Consider the following 18,831-nt stretch of genomic DNA (forward strand, 5'->3'; position numbering starts at 1 on the left):
AAAAAAAAAAGCTTTTTGGAAGCAGACAACATTGTGCAGAACACTTGTTTTTGCTCTTCTAATCAATACATACAGTTTCTTAAAATCTGCCTAATATACCATGAAGTATGCAGGTCAATTATTTAGCAGTTATTAAAAATGTAGCACTATCTCATTCTTGATATTTTACTATGACTTGTATTTTTGCTACTTTTTTTTGCCTTTCCCTTGAGTAGAACATTTGTTTGTTATATTATTTCATATATAAGAAAGTGTTAGTCCTCTATATGTACAATATTTCGATAAATAAGAGTTGAATTTACAATTTAAAATAAGGCTGCAAAACCAGTTATCAAATTACATATAAACAGTGTGTTAAAGGCACAGTGAAAATGTATGAGGCAAAATGAACACTACAAAGTCAAAAGCTATGTTGTAAATCTGAGACACTGTTTTTTCAAATGTTTCATATCACAGAAAAACTCACTTCTTTGCATTCTTCAAAAAGTCCCTTTATTCTTTTATCCCAAAGCAAGGACATAAATTAAATCCTTGCTGAACTAATAATGCAGCCAGGAAAAAAAAACCAAACCAACTAGCTAATTTTTGTTTAACCATTTAACATTCTCATAGAGATTAACTCAGTGCACAAGGCCTAGGGAACTAATCTAAAAAGCCCTCTGGGGGACACTTTGGTTGGAGGGAAGAAAAACTGGCACAGCAGTAATTCCTAATGTGTCCTTTGCTGGTGAATGGCCCGAGACTCTCTTCTTTTTCTTCCTGCAGTTCTGCACTGCACTGGAAATGTTGCATCCCCAGGCTTGGATACATCTCTGACCCAAGAGGGGTGCTCAGAGGAGAGAAGGAAGCTTAATGAGATTTAGTGCCTAGTCTGGTAAGTCTCCATGTGACTTTGCATTGACTCAAACCTCCTAGTTATTCCTGTAAAGGAAAAAGCTTTATATGATCAGGAACAAAGACACTGATGTCTTCCATGCTTTCTTTCTGAAAAGAAAACCAGACAACATCATTTGGCCTCTACTGGCACAAGACTTCTGAGCAGAACAGGAAAAGTAACCTTTTGCCATCCAGGAACAAATTATTTTCTCCTCAGTAATGAAATGGCAAAATGTGGACTTGCAGCAGAGGCAGAGCAGTTTTGTTAAGGACCATTGCCCCTGAAAAAGGCCAGAGGGGGGATTGCAGAGCAGTAGCCCACAGCTCCAGCTGTGCACCACTCATCTTTACTGGGATCCATGGGACAGAATGCAGATGTGGGCAGAGGGATGGGAGGAGCAGAGTGCATCCACCCTTTAATACAGGACATGCTGCCCTCAGGGCCTCCCCTCCAGCCCAGGGGCACAGAGCAGGGCTGGCTGCAGCAGCAGCACCTCTGGGCTGCTCCCTGGGCTGCGGGGGTCTCGGGCTCTGTGCCCTGAAGCAGCTGGACAGGGTGACATCGAGGGGGAAGGTTACTCAGCCAGCACCAGGGGTTTTGAGTATTTGTTTTGCTTGTTTCCAAAATCAGTCCTGACTTGAAAGCTTTTTCAGCAGCCGCAGAAATCTACAGTCTTTAGCTCACAGCCCAGTCTGTCATTTTGTGTTACATCATGCACTATTCCAGGAGGCTGAGCTGCCTATGATTTCATAGCACAGTTAATTTTCTAGCTTAAGTCCTCAAGGGACCTTAAAGGGAATGGAAACTCTCAAATAAAATGAAGAAGTTAATTTATATTACTAACCCTAAAATGCAGCATTTATTTGGATTAATAAAATACTAAATTGTAATGATCCTTTATAATGGGTTTGATTTTAGTTCTGCAATGATTCAATATGTTCAATATGTTCCTGCTTCCCAATCTCACTTTGTCTTTATTTTGGGAAATATTTTTGTAGAAGAGGAATTCCTCTCTGAGGGAGGTGATACTATGGAAGGTCTCAAATTGTCTTAACAAGTTTTAAATTTTCTGGGTTACTATTGGTCTATAAAAAAGTTGTGATTTGAAGTCAAAGTCCACTTTTCATCCTGAAATACCTTGTTAGTTGGATAATTAATTGCCCCAAGTTCCCCAAGTGAAACACAGATACCAAGCTACTGAAAGACAAGAATTTTCCATGTTTTAAATTCTGAAGGATCAGTCCCAGGTCATTCTAAAGCCTGCATATACATTGTATGGTCTTTTCAGACTAACTAAATTTTGGCGTAGATCAAAGGGGTTCTCTGTGACATGCAGGTTTCACATACCTCTAATAAAAACAGGGGTTTGTCCCATTGTGCCAAATCAACGAGTGTGTGGTCTGTTCTGGAGGAAAATCCAGCCTAGTTTAGTTCCAGATGCAGGCTAACTCTGTATGTGAAAATCTCTGTAGTAATCTTTCCTCCTTTGCTGTTAAGTGAACCATTTTAGAGTATCCCATCACAAACTAGTTGCCTCAGGGCAGCCAAAAGTGGAAAATGTTGTGCTGAGAGATGTAGGAATGCTTTAAGTGGGCATTGCCTGCTGTGGGAATCAGAGAGCAATTGTTTTGACTTCATCTTCTTATGGAGCTTTTGTGACACTGTGCCAGTTCAGTAACTTGGTCCTCCTTTAACTTGTACCTCTTCTCAAATTATGTTACTAAAAGCAAGCATTCTCTGTCAACTCCATTGTTAAGCCTATTCAGGCATAGTTGTGAATAAAATTCAGTTAGCTGATAGGTCAGTTTATGTTTTGAAAAGGACTTGAGGGTGCTGGTGGATGGGATGCTGGGCATGAGCCAGCAATATCTGCTGGCAGCCCAGAAAACCAGTTGTGTCCTGGACTTCATCTAAAGCACAGTGGGCAGCCGGGGAGGGAGGGGATTCTGCCCCTCTGCTCTGTTCTGGTGAGACCAACCTGGAACATTACATCCAGCTCTGGGGCCACAGCACAGGAAGGATATGGACCTGCTGGAAACAGTCAAGAGGAGGCCACCAAGATGCCAAGATAAATTGAGGGATGGAGCACTTCTGCCATAAGGACAGGCTGAGAGAACTGGGGTTGTTCAGCCTGGAAAATAGAAGGTTTTGGGGTGACCTAACTGTGACCTTCCAATGCCTGAAGGAATTACAGGAAAGGTGGAGACTTAAGAGTGTGGAGTTACAGGTCACGGGGGAATGCTTCACACAGAGAGTAGGTTTAGATTAGATATTAGGAAAAAGCTCTTTACTGTGAGAGTGGTGAGGCACTGGCACAGGTTTCCCAGAGAAGCTGAGGCTGCCCTATTCCAGAAGTGTTGAAAGCCTGATTGGATGGGGCTTGGAGCAACCTGGAAGGTCTCGGCCCATGGCAGTGGGCTGGAACAAGATGAGCTTTAAGGTCCCTTCCAATCTAGGCTGTTCTAAGAAATTCTGCTCTTGCTGTGGGCTGGGCTTTTGCTGTGTCCCGTTTCCATCACCAGGCTGTTCCGGCTGTAGCTCGGTCCCAGCCCGCAGCGGAGCTCGGAAGGGGCCGCTGGGGTGGAAGCGCCCGTCCCGTCCGGGCCGTGGCGGGGCCGGTGGCGCCACCGCGCGGCGGAACCGCGGCAATGTCCACGCGCCGCGTGCCAAAGCTGGTTCCTATAAAAACCGCTCGGAGTCACAATTATTCTTCCTCTTTTTCCACCCCCCTCGGGTTTTGCAGCTGTTTCTGTTTCGGCTTTACGAGGTGACAAGCCAAACTGTCCAACAAAGCTCCGCTCTTTGTCACTTACTGTTGCCCGTGGCAGACGCCTGAAACGGTCCGACCACTGCCTCCAGGTAGCGCAGTGAATCCTCACGTTTTAGTCCTTGAAGTTACCCCCTTTTGTCACGGAAATGGTTATGTGTAGAGACAAAATAACATGAGTCCTTCTTACTGGAGTGTTGGTAGATGCTGGAGTGTGCCCAGAGAAGGGAAATTAAGATGGTTGAGGGATCTGGAGCATCAGTCTTATGAGGAGTAGCTGCAGAGGCAGCAGATAACTGATTGGAGGAGGCTCAAGGGAGACCTTATCACTCAACTGTCTGAAAGGAGGCTTTTTCAGCCAGGTGGGTGTTTGTTTCTCCTCCCAAGTAACAAACAATAAGATGAGAACAGCCTCAAGTTGTGCCAGGGTAAGTTTAAATGGGATATAAGGAAAAATGCCTTCAGCAAAACAGCACTGGAACAAGTGCTCAGGGGAGTGTTAGTCACCATCCCTGAAGGGATTTCAAAACCTAATAGATATGGTGCTTAGGGACATGGTACAGTGGTGGACCTAGCAGTGCTTGGTTATCAGTTGGGCTCTGATCTCAAAGGTCCTTTCCAACCCTAACACTTCTATGGTGCATGCTTCATGCTCCTCAGCTGCATTTTTGTTTCCCTGTTTAGCTTATCTGGTAGTTTATAATGGATTTTAATCCTCCCAATTCATCCTCTCATAGAGACTGGCACAAGCCTTAACATACTAGAGGTCTTTTTTTTCATTTCTGATGTCGCCCTTTACTGCCAAAAGAGGAAACTCTGGAGTCTGAGGCAGGACAATGTCGCTAAATTTACAATGAGAAAACAATCCCTTTTTGTTATTTTTTTCTGATTTTTTTTGTTGGTTTGTGTTTTTTTTTATCATAGGATATACTTCTCTGCCACATACATCTACATCTATACATCACTTCCAGATTATTTAAATAATGTTATTAGGAAAAAATGACCAATTGAGGGGGAAAAGCAGGTTGGAAAACTTTACTCTGAACATGGAAGGAATAAAGTGATGGGTGAAATGGTTCAGAGGAGATTTCATACAGAAGACAATTGATGGAGAGGTTGCTGCTTTGCATGAGGTTGAATAATTTTGGTTGTTTCTCCAGATTCTCTGAAGACTCTGATTTAAACTGCTGCTGTTCATGGTCTGTCACTAAAAAGCTGTAATCGAGTAGGGCTTAGATACTTCCCTCCTCCATGCTCTTTGTAGCTGCTTCTTTTAGACAGGAAAAATCTCAACTCTAGCATTGCTAAGAAAAATGTGACCTCTGATCTGGAAGTGCCGTGCCTCTGAAGGGAATGTTCTGTAACACAGAATGATAGAATCTTTTTATATATCACTGCTTAAACAGTGATCCAAAATAGTCTGGAACTCTCCTGACTTACACTGAGTCCAAAGTCTTGTCTGTTTGGAAGGCTTCAATGCACTATATTATCAAATCCAATCTGTTGCAATTAAATTGCATCTTGGTGTTTGAGGATGCATTTGGGGTGGGTTTTATGTGGTGGGTTTTTTGGCTTGGTTTTGTTGTTATTTGGTTGGGGGGGTTTGGTTGTTTTTGTGGTTGTGTGTGTGTTGGGTTTTTGGTTTGTTTTTTGTTGGTTTTTTTTTTTTTCTCCAGACAATGAAGATCCTTTCCCCTTTCTGCAGCGAATGTGTTCTCCTTCCGTTTCGGCTGTATTTCTCCTTAGGTCAGGGAGGGCCGGTGCGTTTGCCCTCAGTTTAGAAAGGGATGGGTGGAACTCGCAAGGTTTTTCAGCAATCTCTGGAAAACAGCGCTTGTTGAATGTTACCCCCTCGACCGCGCTATCACCTCCCGTACCCAGGCTCCAGTTTTGGGCTGGCTTCGGAGGAACCCGGGGCTGTGGCGGTTTTGGCGAGCTGAAGTTCCTTGGCCATTCGCCCTTTGTCGTGGGTGCCACCCTCCGCGCCGTGTCCCCTCAGTGTCCCGCCCTGTCGCCTGGTGTTCCCTCTGGGCCGGGCCGGGCCGGGCGGTACCGCCGTGTCCCCTCAGGGCCGGGCCGGGCGGTACCGCCCCGCTGACGGGATCCGGCGCGACGGCGGCCGCGCCACTTCCTGGCGGCGGGAGCGGGGCGATGGCGGCGCAGGACGTGCTGGGCCAGACCGCCCGGCTGGCCTCGTCCAGCGCCCTGCTGCAGGTGCGGGGCCGTCCCTCCCTCCTTCCTCCTCCTCCTCCTCCTCCTCCTGCTGCTGCTGCTGCTCGGCGGGGCGCCGCAGGTGCTTCCCGTGCGGCTTCTTTCACAGGTGCTGTTCCGGGTGATCACCTTCGGGCTGAACGCCTTCACCCTGCGCTACCTCTCCCGGGAGCTCATCGGCGTGGTCAATGTCAGGTGAGGGGAGGCGGCTCAGCGGGCGCCCCTGAGGCGTCCCGGGGCTGGTGGGGCTGCGGGGCACAGCTTGTGCTCCGTGCTGGTCTGTGCCCTGTCACTGGAGATGCTCTGATCATTGCTCTGCAATCTGCTGTTGGCTGTGTCATAGGGTTTGATCATTTCATGCCTCGCCAGGTCTGTTTTGGGAAACACTGGTAGCACTGGCCTGGTTTTTGTGTTTAAAGTGTTGGTTTGCAGAGGAAAAGCTAGATACAATGTACTTTTCCTGTAGGATAGACTTTGTATCTTCATATTTGGTCTGCAGGTCACACGAAATTACTTTCTCTCTGTTTTTAGGAGATGGTGATAATTTTAGCTTGTATAACCATGCTTGCACACCTGTAAGAATTGTCTCCCAGGTAGTCATGTGTAAAAACTGTGATGCTACCACATGAAGGATTTACAATCTATAGAAAAGAAATCGTTTTCTCTCTTTTTTTTTTCTTTTTTTTCCTTTTCACCCCCTTAGGCTGACTCTGCTGTACTCAACAGTTGTCTTCCTCGCCAGGGAGGCATTTCGCAGAGCTTGCTTGAGTGGAAGTGCCAAGAGAAACTGGGCCAAAACAATTAATCTCTTGTGGCTGACGTAAGATACCTTTAAAAGTTTACTTCCTTAGAATTTCTTGTTCTTGTCTGAGAGCTCACAGAATGAGAGGGAGTGTTTATTAACTGAGGTAATTATTTCAGCATTTAGAAGCCTCAGTCATGTTTCTGATATAGGACTGAGGTAGGGAGCTGCTCAAGCCCGGTGCTTTAGCATTTACAGACTTGATTTCTTGTTGGAGCACATGAAGAAATTCATTGCCAAAAGTGCCATTTCTTCTGTCGCTTGAGTTTCATTTGGGTTGTAGCTGTTGAAGGAAAACCCTGTTGCACAAATACTTTGCTTTTTCTTCCTGCTCAGTTTTGTTCTTTTATTACCTGATGTGCATTTGTGAACCTGCAACATAAATGTTTGGGTTGGAGAGATGTGAAAAGGTGAAAGAGTTGGAATGAAACAACAGGGAGGAAGTAGGGTTGCTTCTTTTAGCTGTGGCACTGTTTATAGCAGAACAGCTTACAAGTCCACAGGATGCTACAACAAGCAATCACACGTTGCGTAAAGTGGATTTTATGGCTTGTTTCTCCCTTCTGGTTCCTGGTTCTCTCTGCTCTCTCCCTCTGTTAGCTCTAGCTGCTGTGTAGCTTCAACTGGACTGGGCAGTAAATTTACCTGCCTGGTATGGTGGAAAGCTACCCCTGCGTGATAAAATAGTATTCTCCCAGTGGGGCACCTGACTTTCCCTGGAACTGCCCAGCTCTTAACTGGATCTGGCCCAAGAATGGGGGGTTATGTGTGGTCATCTGCATCCAAGTATGAAGCAGAGGGATTGTCCCTGTCAGGGAGATGTCTAATGCTAATATTTAAAATTTATTGTTTCTGTTCTCTAAGCTGTACTGTACTCAGCTTTCTGCTGTGTGATAGCCTTTCAAACAAGCTTTAAATGACAGAGATGACATTGACTGTGCATCTTTTTTTGTTTTAATTTTTTCCTTGTAGAGAAGCAAAACTTCAGATGAAGGTTAACTTTGGTGAAGCAGCTGAAATATCTTAGGAGCTTGATGCCAAATATCTTAGGGGTCTGATAGTGCGAGGGTCAAAGAGATCTTGCTCCAATGATTTAAAACTTGATAGACTGTGCCAGAAGCTCTGTGTTTCTGAAGCAGTGTCAGCAGAATAAGGATGTGCAGGCTGATGTGGGATCAGAATTGTTTGGTTCTAAGGCACAAAAATGCAGATATTTAACCTTATGTCTCTGAAGTAGAAAATGGACAGCTTAGAAAAATGTTTTCTGTATCTTGCAGAGAGTGCCTTAAGGGTGTTCATTACAGAGGAAAATATTCATTCTTGGTGTGGTAACAATGGGAATGAATTCCTCAGGGGCTTTTTTTGTGTAATCATTGTGGCCATATGTGATATTATAATCTAATTTTCTATGTGCTGTTTTGGTTTTCAATTTTTGTTTTTGTTTTGTGGGTTTTTTTTTCCTGCTGAAGTAACATTTCCATTAATTAGTTTTTATGTTAACTTTTTAGAGTCCCTCTTGGTGTCTTTTGGTCTCTTATCTTGGGCTTAGTCTGGCTACACCTGCTTGAAGTACCCGACCCTTCTGTGGTTCCTCACTATCAGGCTGGTGTAGTGGCATTTGGTCTTTCTGCCATTATTGAACTCCTGGGAGAACCATTCTGGGTTTTAGCACAAGCTCATTTGTTTGTGAGACTTAAGGTTAGTAAAGTCCATGGGGTGTATGCATGTGGGGGGAATCTTTACTGAAAAGAACAGATTACTGACTTGGGTCTTTGTATATTCAAGCACATAAACCTCCTGTGTGTACTGTTTAGCACTGCATGGCCTGTTTGTAACATATCCAGGAATTTGTACCCATTAACCGAGCAAGTTGGTTTATTACCAACATTACATTACATTATTACCTTCAAGTTCATTAAATCCTGAAACATAGGTTTTGATTGGAGGGAGAGACATACTGCTTTCACAGTTCTACATAAAATTGTGAAATGTATCTATTGAGAACATGACAGTCTCAAGCAAAATTTTCTCCCTTATATCCAGTACAAAGGACTGAGAAAATGCAAAGGAGGAACTGTGGAATGCTAGAATAGAAAACTTACAGAGAAATGGCAATCTAAACTGGCCAGCTCAGTGGAAACTGCAATCAAGTCACACTGACTTTGAAAATCATGCATTCCTACATGAATTTTGTGCATTAAATGTATATATTTTAAGCTTGTGCACATGGTTAGGTTGCCAGAAAATAACCCTTCTCTGTTTTATTTCTTGAAGGTAATTGCTGAAAGCCTTTCAGTAGTGTCAAAATGTATTTTGACGGTTACTTTAGTAATCCTTTATCCTCACTGGGGCCTTTACATTTTTTCCTTGGCTCAGGTAAGTTCCCTTTGTTCTCAGCTGAATTTTAGTTTTACTTTGACATTTAACCTGCTGTGAAGAACTTTGGGGAGCTGAGAGAAAAAGCTCCTGGGAGGTTTAAGATTTAGAGTTATTATTTGGTATTTTCCTTATACTCATTATTGACTTGGTGCTTTGACATAGAGTTAAAGGGAAGTACAAGGAAACACCTTCCATCGGTGAAGGCACATCTTGCAAATAAGGTTATGTTATTCTAATCACACCAAACTTTACCAGCCTGTACCACCAACCTGCATTACCTTATCAGAAGGTGCTAATCAAATGCAATTAATTCGGGTTAAAACTTTTTCTTGATGACAGTGAAGGAGGGATAATTTTTTTCCTTTAGTTTTTGCCCTGGCTGTTGTAGATCACTTATAACTGATGGAAATTGGAAATGTTCTATGAAGTTCTGTGAAGTAAGAGATGTAGGCAGTAGCTGTCAGCTTGATTTTTGATTGAGTAATTGCTTTATAATTGGATCTTCAATGATCTAAAAATGCTGAATACAACATGAAAATTAGCAAAGGTCTATGATAACCTACGGGTTACAAAAAGATGAAAAGATCAACAGCATTCTTAAGAGCTGTTCAAATACTTTCCTAGTTTAATATTTGGTAGGCACAGAGACTACTTACATTTTTTTCTCACTGTATTTTCACATAGTATATAATTCTGCATTTCTAAGTTAATTTTGTTTCACTGTTTTTCTTCTCTCCTTACTGATCTTCCCAGCTTTTATATGTCAGTGTTCTGGTAATGTGCTATGTAATTTATTTTGTGGTGTTTTTGGGATCTCCTGAAGCCACAAAGAAGTCATTTCCAGTTGCTAGAGTGAAAGCTCTATTACCTAGCTTCGTGGAAGATGAGGTAAGTTGTGCAATTTATTTCTTGATTTTCTTCTTAAAATCTCACATGAGGGTACTTTGTATGTTGCTTTTAGACTGGGGAGTTAATTGAGTTGTTTTGGGGTTATTTTTGCACTATAGAAGATATGATAGATTAAGTAAAAAAATATTACATAGAAATCATGCTTGAAGTTTGTATTAGTAAAATTCTTGTCAGAAAAACATCATGAAACTTGAGTTCTTTGAGGTTATTTGTTTGTTGTTGCTGACTTGGGTTGTGCAAAATATTAATAGACATGAACTGGAGATAGACCACCTGCACAGTGCAGGGGAATGACCAGCTATCACTGGATATGAGGCAGAAAAGAAACTGGTTTTTTTTCCATGTGACAATGGACTTTGGCACTTTGATCTCTTCACAAAATAACCATGAATGTTCCACAGCATCCTAGAGACACTCAAATATTGCTCAAAGAAAAATGAGGCGAAGAAAGAAATTAAAAGACTAATTGAGGAAGACAACACTGTGGATAAGATTTACAGATTTAAAATATAAAGGTGGTTCTTGGTTGCAAGTCTTATAAGGACAGTTTGAAGAGCAGTAAACAATTCACATCTTCAGTGAGGATGAAGGTTATATTGGCATGTTAAACACCCTGGGCATTTTTTTCCTAACTCTAAACTTGATTAGTATTTTCTGTAAAATGCTCCTATGTGGGTACTTTGTCTGCAGCAACACTGCTTTTCAACAAGGGAATCAGTTTTTGCCAGATCAGTGATGTTGGTGCTTGAATTCAGTAATACTTTACATTAGTGGTTAGTAACTGTGGCATTGTGGATTTCCTTACCACTGCAGTTAGAGCTGCCCTACAGTGTTGCATTGCCTTGCTGTTTTCTATTTCTACTCTGTAATTTCAATCACATTTGTTACATTTCATATTTTTTTCTGCAGACCTTTGTTAACTGGAAGGAAGCACGCTTGACTTGGAGTTTCTTCAAACAATCCTTCTTGAAACAGATTTTGACAGAGGGTGAGGATTGACATAGAAGTGTGAGGGAAGAGGGCTCATGAAAACTGTTTACAAAATTGACTTAAAAGCTTCAGAAAACTTGGGTGGGGGAAGATGAGGCAACTTGAATGGAGTTTTTGAGGGTTTTCAGAATTAGGTGCTGTCCCATTTGACCTTGTCTCTTGAGTACTTAGTATTAGAAGTGCCTGAACAAGTATTGGGAAAGATTTTGGGGCTTGTTCTGACGTTTTTTATTTTGAAATTACAGGTGAACGATATGTGATGACTTTTTTGAATGTCTTAAATTTTGGAGATCAGGGTAAGTGTGATGGTATTGTGGAATGGTGACAGAGTTTTTTTAGTCACTGCTCTTCATGTGGTTCTGAAAATGATTTAAAGTGTTTGAAGACAGCTTGAAAATCTGAGAATATTTCAAAGCCTTTGAGATGCATTTCAGGGAACTTTAAGATAATAGAATTATAGAATAGCCTGGGTTGGAAATGACCTTCAAAATTATCTAGTTCCAACCCCCCTGCCATGGCACGGGACATTCACTAGATGTATATCTTTCCCTTCTCCTGTATCAGTAAATCTTTATATTCCTGTTCTCATTCAGTGAACTTTATCAGGATCCTCTATATTCTTCTACAGCAAGAATTTTAAGTGTGGTTTGGTGCTGTTCTAGATTTTGTCTTACCTTTGCTGTGGGCAAAACTTGCAATTTTAAGCTGTAGTTGCTTGACTGTCGGAATTTTTGCAGAATTCTGCTTTAATGTTGTACTAAATACCATTTGTTTTTGCTTTTTTTGGAGATGTTAAACTAGAATTCATGTTGTTATTAGAGACTTCATATTAAAATATGTCTAAAACTCTGAGATGTCTTTTTTTTTTTAAGGTGTATATGATATTGTGAATAACCTTGGTTCACTGGTGGCCAGGTTTATCTTTTCGCCTATTGAGGAGAGCTTTTATGTATTTTTTGCTAAAGTGTTGGAAAGAGGCAAGACTGTAAAGGATCAGAAGCAGGTATGTTTATCTTAGATTAATTACATGTCAAATGCTTGGTTTTTTTTTTTTTTGCAGATAAGTTGCATCACAGAAGTGTGACGGACAGAAATGTGTGTTTAAATTTCAGTATCGAGGCTTTTAAAATTGAAAAGTGGAGAACAAAAATGTTGAGTGAGGCTGGACCAAAAAGAAAAGAGAATAGGTAAAATGCTAATGAAATAGAAATTAATATATGCAGTGGCATAGTGCTGCCTTGCATCAATAAAGTTAACATCAGCTGCTTCAAACAGTGTGATGGAAAGCCTACTCTACTGTGTGTTTCCAGATATAGCAAGCCATTATTTAAATCATGAAATCTATTAAATAAATACTATCTGGAAGTACTTTATTTACTTAAACATATCAGCATAATGTTAAATAATGTTTCTGAAGAGTGCAGCTTTGGGTGGAAAAGAACTGGATTTTTTATGTATGTTTGAGTTATATGAGGAGGATTAATGAATAAGAGCTTTGTTCCACAGAGTAATATTCTTGATCACTCATGAAGGTCAGCCTGTAACAGTCCTGCTAATTGCACATCAACACACAATTAAATCCTGTAGGTCCTTGGTGGGTTAAGGGAGGTGTCTGTGTATATATTTTATATAAAACCTACCTGGTGTGTAGAACTAAAAAAATGGTGGAATAATAAATATGTAAAAAATGTTGCCAAGTTAAGACATTGTGTGTGAATAATTCAATGACAAAGGATACCTTTCACACCTTTTTACACAATACAAACTGATTTGTTTCTCTGAAGTAGCATTTCTCCTCCAGAGTGGCTATTATTACATTGATTTTGGTTCATGTGATTTACTATGTTTTTTTTCAGGATGACGTTGCTATGGCTGCAAATGTATTGGAATTGCTGCTGAAACTTGTGCTCCTGATTGGCTTCACCATCACTGTTTTTGGCTATGCCTATTCTCAGCTGGCTCTGGATATTTATGGAGGTTCAATGCTCAGTTCTGGAACAGGTAAAGATTTATAGACCTGGTTTTAAAACACCACTCTTCAGGAAAAAAAAAACCTACAGTTATTATGATTTTTTTGTAAATCAGCAGTTTGTTTTTTTTTCCTGTGAAACCGCTATTGAAATCTGTGATTTAGCTCATCAGAATCCTTCACCTTGTGTGTTTTCTTCTCAAGATATCTAGACAGGAAACTTGTTCAAATGAACTTAAGCTTCCATTATTAGTATTAATATTGCAACTTCCATCTCTTAGTATCAGTGCCTGTAAAAATAAAGTGGTTTGATAAAATAAATCATTAACTGTTTGACTTTCTAATGTGTTTTTCAGGTCCAAATCTCCTCCGGTGTTACTCGTTGTATGTCCTGTTTCTTGCTGTCAATGGAGTAACAGAATGTTTTACATTTGCCTTAATGTGCAAAGAAGAAGTGGACAGGTAGGAAACAGTGTCTCCAAAATGTTCCTGTAAATTTATTTGTGCTGACCATAAAAAGGAATTGGTGCTTTTGAAATTGGCACAGATAATATCATGCCCCACAGAAAAGCAGCTCCTTGCTAGGTTGTCCGCATTTAGATTTAGATGTAGAAGCTTTAGCAAAAGTTGAAGGTTTGGGTAAAAAGGTAAGAAACTAAGAAATTGTTAATTTAGATTTTGGCACATCACTAACTGGTAAAGTAATTTGAATGTGTGTTTTCTGCAGAGATGAGCTTGAAGTTACACTTTCTAAGACAATCACTTGATGTATTGAAAGTTTGCATCTATTAACATTTTTCACGTACAGGTACTGGACTTACACTTAGGAATGATCCAGGCTGTGGGTGTGAATCCTGTTTATTGCTTCGTAGGAGGTTGCACTAGGTGACCTCCTGAGAGCCCTTCCAGCCTGGATTGTTTCCTGGTTCTGTGTTTAGGCTGTCCCTCATGTGGCCTTTTCAAATTAATTTCAGTGAGGTCTATTTTCCACAATGAAATTGGGAGCTTTTTTGACTTAGCAAGGGCTGCTTTCACAGCCCCTTTAAAATGTGCATTAGTTTTCCAAGTCACTGTAACAGAAATGAAATAAAGTGTTGATTTGTTCTTGAACATTCAACATAAAATAGCAAAAAATGCACAAGTTTTTACATTACTAATAATTGTTATAAAATTTGATTTTCTGCAATGAGTGTACAGCTGATTAGTGTAATAGAATTTTGTTCAGATAATGTAGTTCTTGGTTTAATTTGGTTGATGCATTTTCTTTCAAATTATTTTTTTATCATCACATTTCTCAAATTTATTTTCACTAGAAGATGGTAAGAGAAATTCTGTTACTCATGTTAGAAAATAAAAGGTCATTAGTAAATTAATGCTGTAACTGCATGCATTGTTAAATTAGTTCTTTTTTTTTCTTTTCCCTAGGTACAATTTTGTTATGCTTGCCTTGTCTTTCATATTTCTGTGCATCTCTTATTTCCTGACCCACTGGTATGGCAGTGTGGGCTTTATCCTTGCCAACTGCTTCAACATGGGCATCAGAATAGCTCACAGCACCCACTACATCTATCACTACTTCAGAGAGAGCACCCACAGACCCCTGACAGGCCTGCTGCCCTCACCAGCTCTGCTGCTGGTTTACATCATCAGTGCAGTGGTCACTGCTTTCTCAGAGGTGAGCTCTTTCCTCTCTGCTCTCACTGCCATACTGCTGCCAGGTTTTAGTGTCCACAAAAAGAGGAATGCCATTAGGTAAAAAGGCTTTTGAGGGTAGGCTGGGAGATTTGCATTACAGAAAGGCAGGATATACTGATAAGACATTCTTTGTATCAATGTTCTCTGCCACCTGTACAAGGTGGATCTGACAAGTAAAATAAAATTTAACACATTTCTGCTATGTATAGTTAATCCATGTTCTTAGTTATTAATAATGGAAATGTTGCAGTTGCACCAAGAAACTGACATTAAAAATTCTATAGTAAAAACAGGTAATAACCACAACTAGAAGAAAACCAAAAATTGTTGAAAGCATGTTTAACACATTTATTCAGTACAAGATGGTAATTATTCAGGCTGATTATTAAGGGGACTAGAGCTTTCCAATGTACAAAATTTGACAGCTTGAAAATCCATTATGCCTGAGAAAGGAGAATTTTATATTTTGGAGTGGGAGATTTCCAGTTTTTTTAGAAAATAGCCTGATATGTTGCTGTACAGTAGCAGACTTGCCTGATAGCACCAGTGAAGTTTTGTGTCATCCCAATTTACATGTTTCTGCATGCCAGATAACAGCAGCTTCCTCATTTACCAGATATCTACTGAATGGTTATGTTTTGCTGACAGAACTTAAGAAAGCAAATGTTGTGAGTCCTGAAGATGATTTAGTGTAGGGTCAGTGCATGTGCAAAACCAGGCTTCGCTTGATGTGACGTTGGTGTGTTGGACAGAGGTGTTGGACCTTATTTCTTGTTGGGACAGTAAATGCACTTTGTGCTGACTGGTTTTCCTGCAATCCCTTGTTTTCTTTGTTTTAGGCATTGTTCTGCTGTGACAAGGGCTGGATGGCCAGGCTGATCCACATCAGCACGGGTGCCCTGTGCCTTGCAGCAACCCTCGTTGTGATGTTCTGCACAGAGACCAAGCTCATCCACTTTGTCAGGAGCCAGTTCCTCTCCCGCTATTTGAAGAAAGGAACATGACCTGCTCCTGTGCAGAACAGTTCTTGTATATGCTTGCAGTAAAGGGCTGTGTTTTTTCCATAAGATTTGTATGGAAAAAATGGTTTCCATGTGTGTTTGGGACTGTTGATAAGGGAGTGGCAATTATGACAATTGCCACATGAATATTATGTTGTCTTCTGAACTGGTCAGTACAGCAAAAGAGAAGTGAATAATTTTCTCTTCATGCACCATTCTTTTCTAAGCTTTTCTTCAAACAGCCTCTGAAGATCTAAGCTGCACCCTCTGACATAACCTGTTTGACAGACTACATGTAGAGAGCTCCCCTTGTTGCCACTGGGCAGTGTGGGAAGGCGTGATGTGATTTAGAAGGCTCTTATTTGGCATGGGTGCTGCTTAACTGGAGAGAAAATGATCAGGGAAAAATCCCCCTGAACCAACCACAACAATAAATACTATAAAAATACCCAAAAGCTTGAGGAGAACCCTAGAGCAAGGACCAACACCAGTGTGAGTGTTGTGGAGCAGAACACAGTGTGGTGCAGAGGGATTGAGCTGTCACTCTTTGAAGTGCAAAGTGGGGAACAGAAAATCCTGACGTTTACAAGTAAATTAATGGAATACACAGTGTGTGTTCCTGCTGGCTCTGTGAGATTATTTCATTCAGCAGATCCTTCATGTCTGAGGGCATTGATTAACTTGTCAGAAATACTCTGAAGCCTTAGCTGGAAGAGGTTTTGGGCATTGTCTGCGGAAGGTGTTGAGTACAATCACTAATGGTGCAGTTCATAAGATTACTCATTAAATTTCTTATTTTCATTCCATTGTTTTTTGGGTTTGTCTGAGATTTTAAATGCCAGCATGAACAAACTTGTCTCAACAAAAATTATTTTGTCCGTGCAATTGAATGCTAAATATATTTAATAAGATTTTTTACAGGGAATTACGCATATTGAAGATTTCTTTATTGAATAGTAAATACTTCCTTTTGTTCAAATGTTTTCTTCATATCTTGTTTCTTGTTCAGTCTCAACCTCTGGATTGTTTTTGTTTTTTTTTTTTTTTGAATTGTTGGAAATTTGGATGTTCAGAAGTTCAAAAATTCCATGTAAGGCTGTTGGTTTAGGTGTAACGGTGTATTGTATTGCTGATCTAAGAGCTGAACTGGGCAGTTTCAGAATGTAAAAGTGGCAGGTTTATAATGATCAGTGTTCCCTTTGCAGTGTTTGGATGGACCAAAAAATGTCAAGAGATGACAAATGTGTGCAGTTGAAAGCTTTTAGTTTAATTATGTAGCAACTCTGCAGATCCTCAGACTGTTTAAAAAAAAATCCTTACTGCAATGGTATTGTGGAACTCATTCTGGTAACCTCAGTGCCCAGGCTGAAATGCTTTCCAGTGTCAGGGCCTTCATCTTGTAGTCAGAAATATTTTCTAAACTCTGGTAATTCCCACTTGGAAAACATTGCCAGAGATACTTTTTATGAGAATTTGGTGATTGAAAAATTATCATAGAGAAACCAAAATGTGACAGTGAAGGGAAAGGAGTGGCCTTGCATAGCCAAAGGCACTTGTCTCCATTGTGTGGCTGCAAGGAGTAGATACAGACTTGCTGATTCTTCTTATGCTGTTTTGAAATCTGTCAAAACTAAACAAACTGTACATTATTCTGTCTTCTTAATTGAATTCAGTAGTTCTTTGTCTTTTAAGTTTCTCTCTTCTGAGTGATCCTACTGCTTTTTTTTCTCTTTTCTGTCAGGTGTGGAGTTAGTTATGAAGTACAGCTTCAAATATTGCAGAGGGTTGAAGCTTCTTTATTATGAATGGTCAAAGCCTACAACAGTTGCTTCTCCTTTATTTGTTTGTAGTACAAAAAAAATCAAGACAATTGAACCTATGGACTGTGTGTTATGGTCTGTCTTTTTCTCTGTGTCTTTGGGATCCCACTGTAGCAATATCTCAATGTGTACAGTGAATTTTTATAACTCCTTGGAATGAGAAATTTTGTACAGCCCTGCACCTGAAGTGCTTTGGAGATGAAAGAACTTCTTATACAAATTGAAACTTGAAATCATTCTGCTCTTACAGCCCCAGCTGTACACTGATATTACTTCTGCTACTTGTAATCTCATAAGTAGGGTGATGTGAGATCTCCTCTTTTAAACAGTGACCTGTGTAGTCTCATAAATATTACTTAATATAAATGCAGTGAATTAATTTAAAGACAAGTTACATTCTTACACCAATTTGTGTCATTTCATTGGAAATATGATTTGTCATATTTCATATTGGTAAATCTCACGTCTCAAAAGCAATTTTACATGAATCAGGAAGACACATAAGGTGACTTAATGACTGCTCATTAGCAAATTAAGGAACATTCTTCATGTAAACATCATCTGTAAGCTGCTCAGTGATGGTTGACTGATGTTTGTGATGCAGGATATTTTGTTTTTAATGTTTTATGTGGCAGGAAACTGCAAGGAGAGACAGGAAATAGAGACCTATGAAACTGTCTGCTGGTTTCTTATTTATCAATGAGATCCTTAATGTCAGAGCTGTTAATTGCTTTATAGCTAAAGCAGCAAACTCTCAAACTCAGGGACAAAGCTAAGATTGAACTTGACTATGTTTCCCTTTGGTTTAACCCTGTTCATCATCAAAGGCACGACTGTCTAAAGTGTCATGAAGCTGTTTTGCAGTGTTCTGAAATCTTTTAGTTTCAGCCAAAGGGGAATGAAACATTTTCTTTGGTGGCAATGGTTATGATTTCATGCTTTGTGGTGCATTTTTATTTGTGGATAAATGATCTTCAAGGTAACACTAAATAAAGTTTATTTCCTTTACATTTTGTTTCTGTCTTGCACTTGATGATTATTGGAATTTTATTTGTATCATTGGTACAGCTGATGCTTGAATTTGGTTGGATTTTCTAGGATATTTTATGTATAAATTAAATTATCAACCTAAACATATACACCATTTCCGAACAGACACACAGATAAAATATGTTGTAGTAGTTTTGTGAGAAGTGGCATCATTATAGTAATTTTTTTTCCTCTTTGTTTCTGTCAAATTGTTTGTATGAATTGGAATGGCCAAGTTCCTTTGTTTGCTTTTACAATACACTGTTGTGATAAAAACTGAGTCAGTGGCCAGGAATAGATCTGATATTTCTTGGAGTTTTTTTAGCTGAATTAGTTTTTGAATGGCAATGCTGTTATTGGGAACTAACCAATTAACCAACTG

General features: G+C 40.1%; 1 protein-coding gene across 1 annotated transcript; it reads left to right on the forward strand.

The window, feature by feature from the left end:
- Positions 1-5,752: 5,752 nt before the first annotated feature.
- RFT1 (RFT1 homolog) lies at positions 5,753-18,428 on the forward strand. The gene is made up of 13 exons (XM_015641219.2): positions 5,753-5,858; positions 5,965-6,050; positions 6,559-6,675; positions 8,166-8,355; positions 8,932-9,033; positions 9,790-9,924; positions 10,855-10,933; positions 11,181-11,231; positions 11,808-11,938; positions 12,792-12,936; positions 13,261-13,366; positions 14,330-14,579; positions 15,439-18,428. Exons 1-13 carry the CDS (start codon positions 5,796-5,798, stop codon positions 15,601-15,603), a joined length of 1,620 nt encoding a protein of 539 aa, XP_015496705.1. The 5' UTR covers positions 5,753-5,795; the 3' UTR covers positions 15,604-18,428.
- The last annotated feature ends 403 nt before the right edge of the window (positions 18,429-18,831 follow it).

Source organism: Parus major, chromosome 12, assembly GCF_001522545.3.
Source record: "Parus major isolate Abel chromosome 12, Parus_major1.1, whole genome shotgun sequence".
NCBI classification, from domain to species: domain Eukaryota; kingdom Metazoa; phylum Chordata; class Aves; order Passeriformes; family Paridae; genus Parus; species Parus major.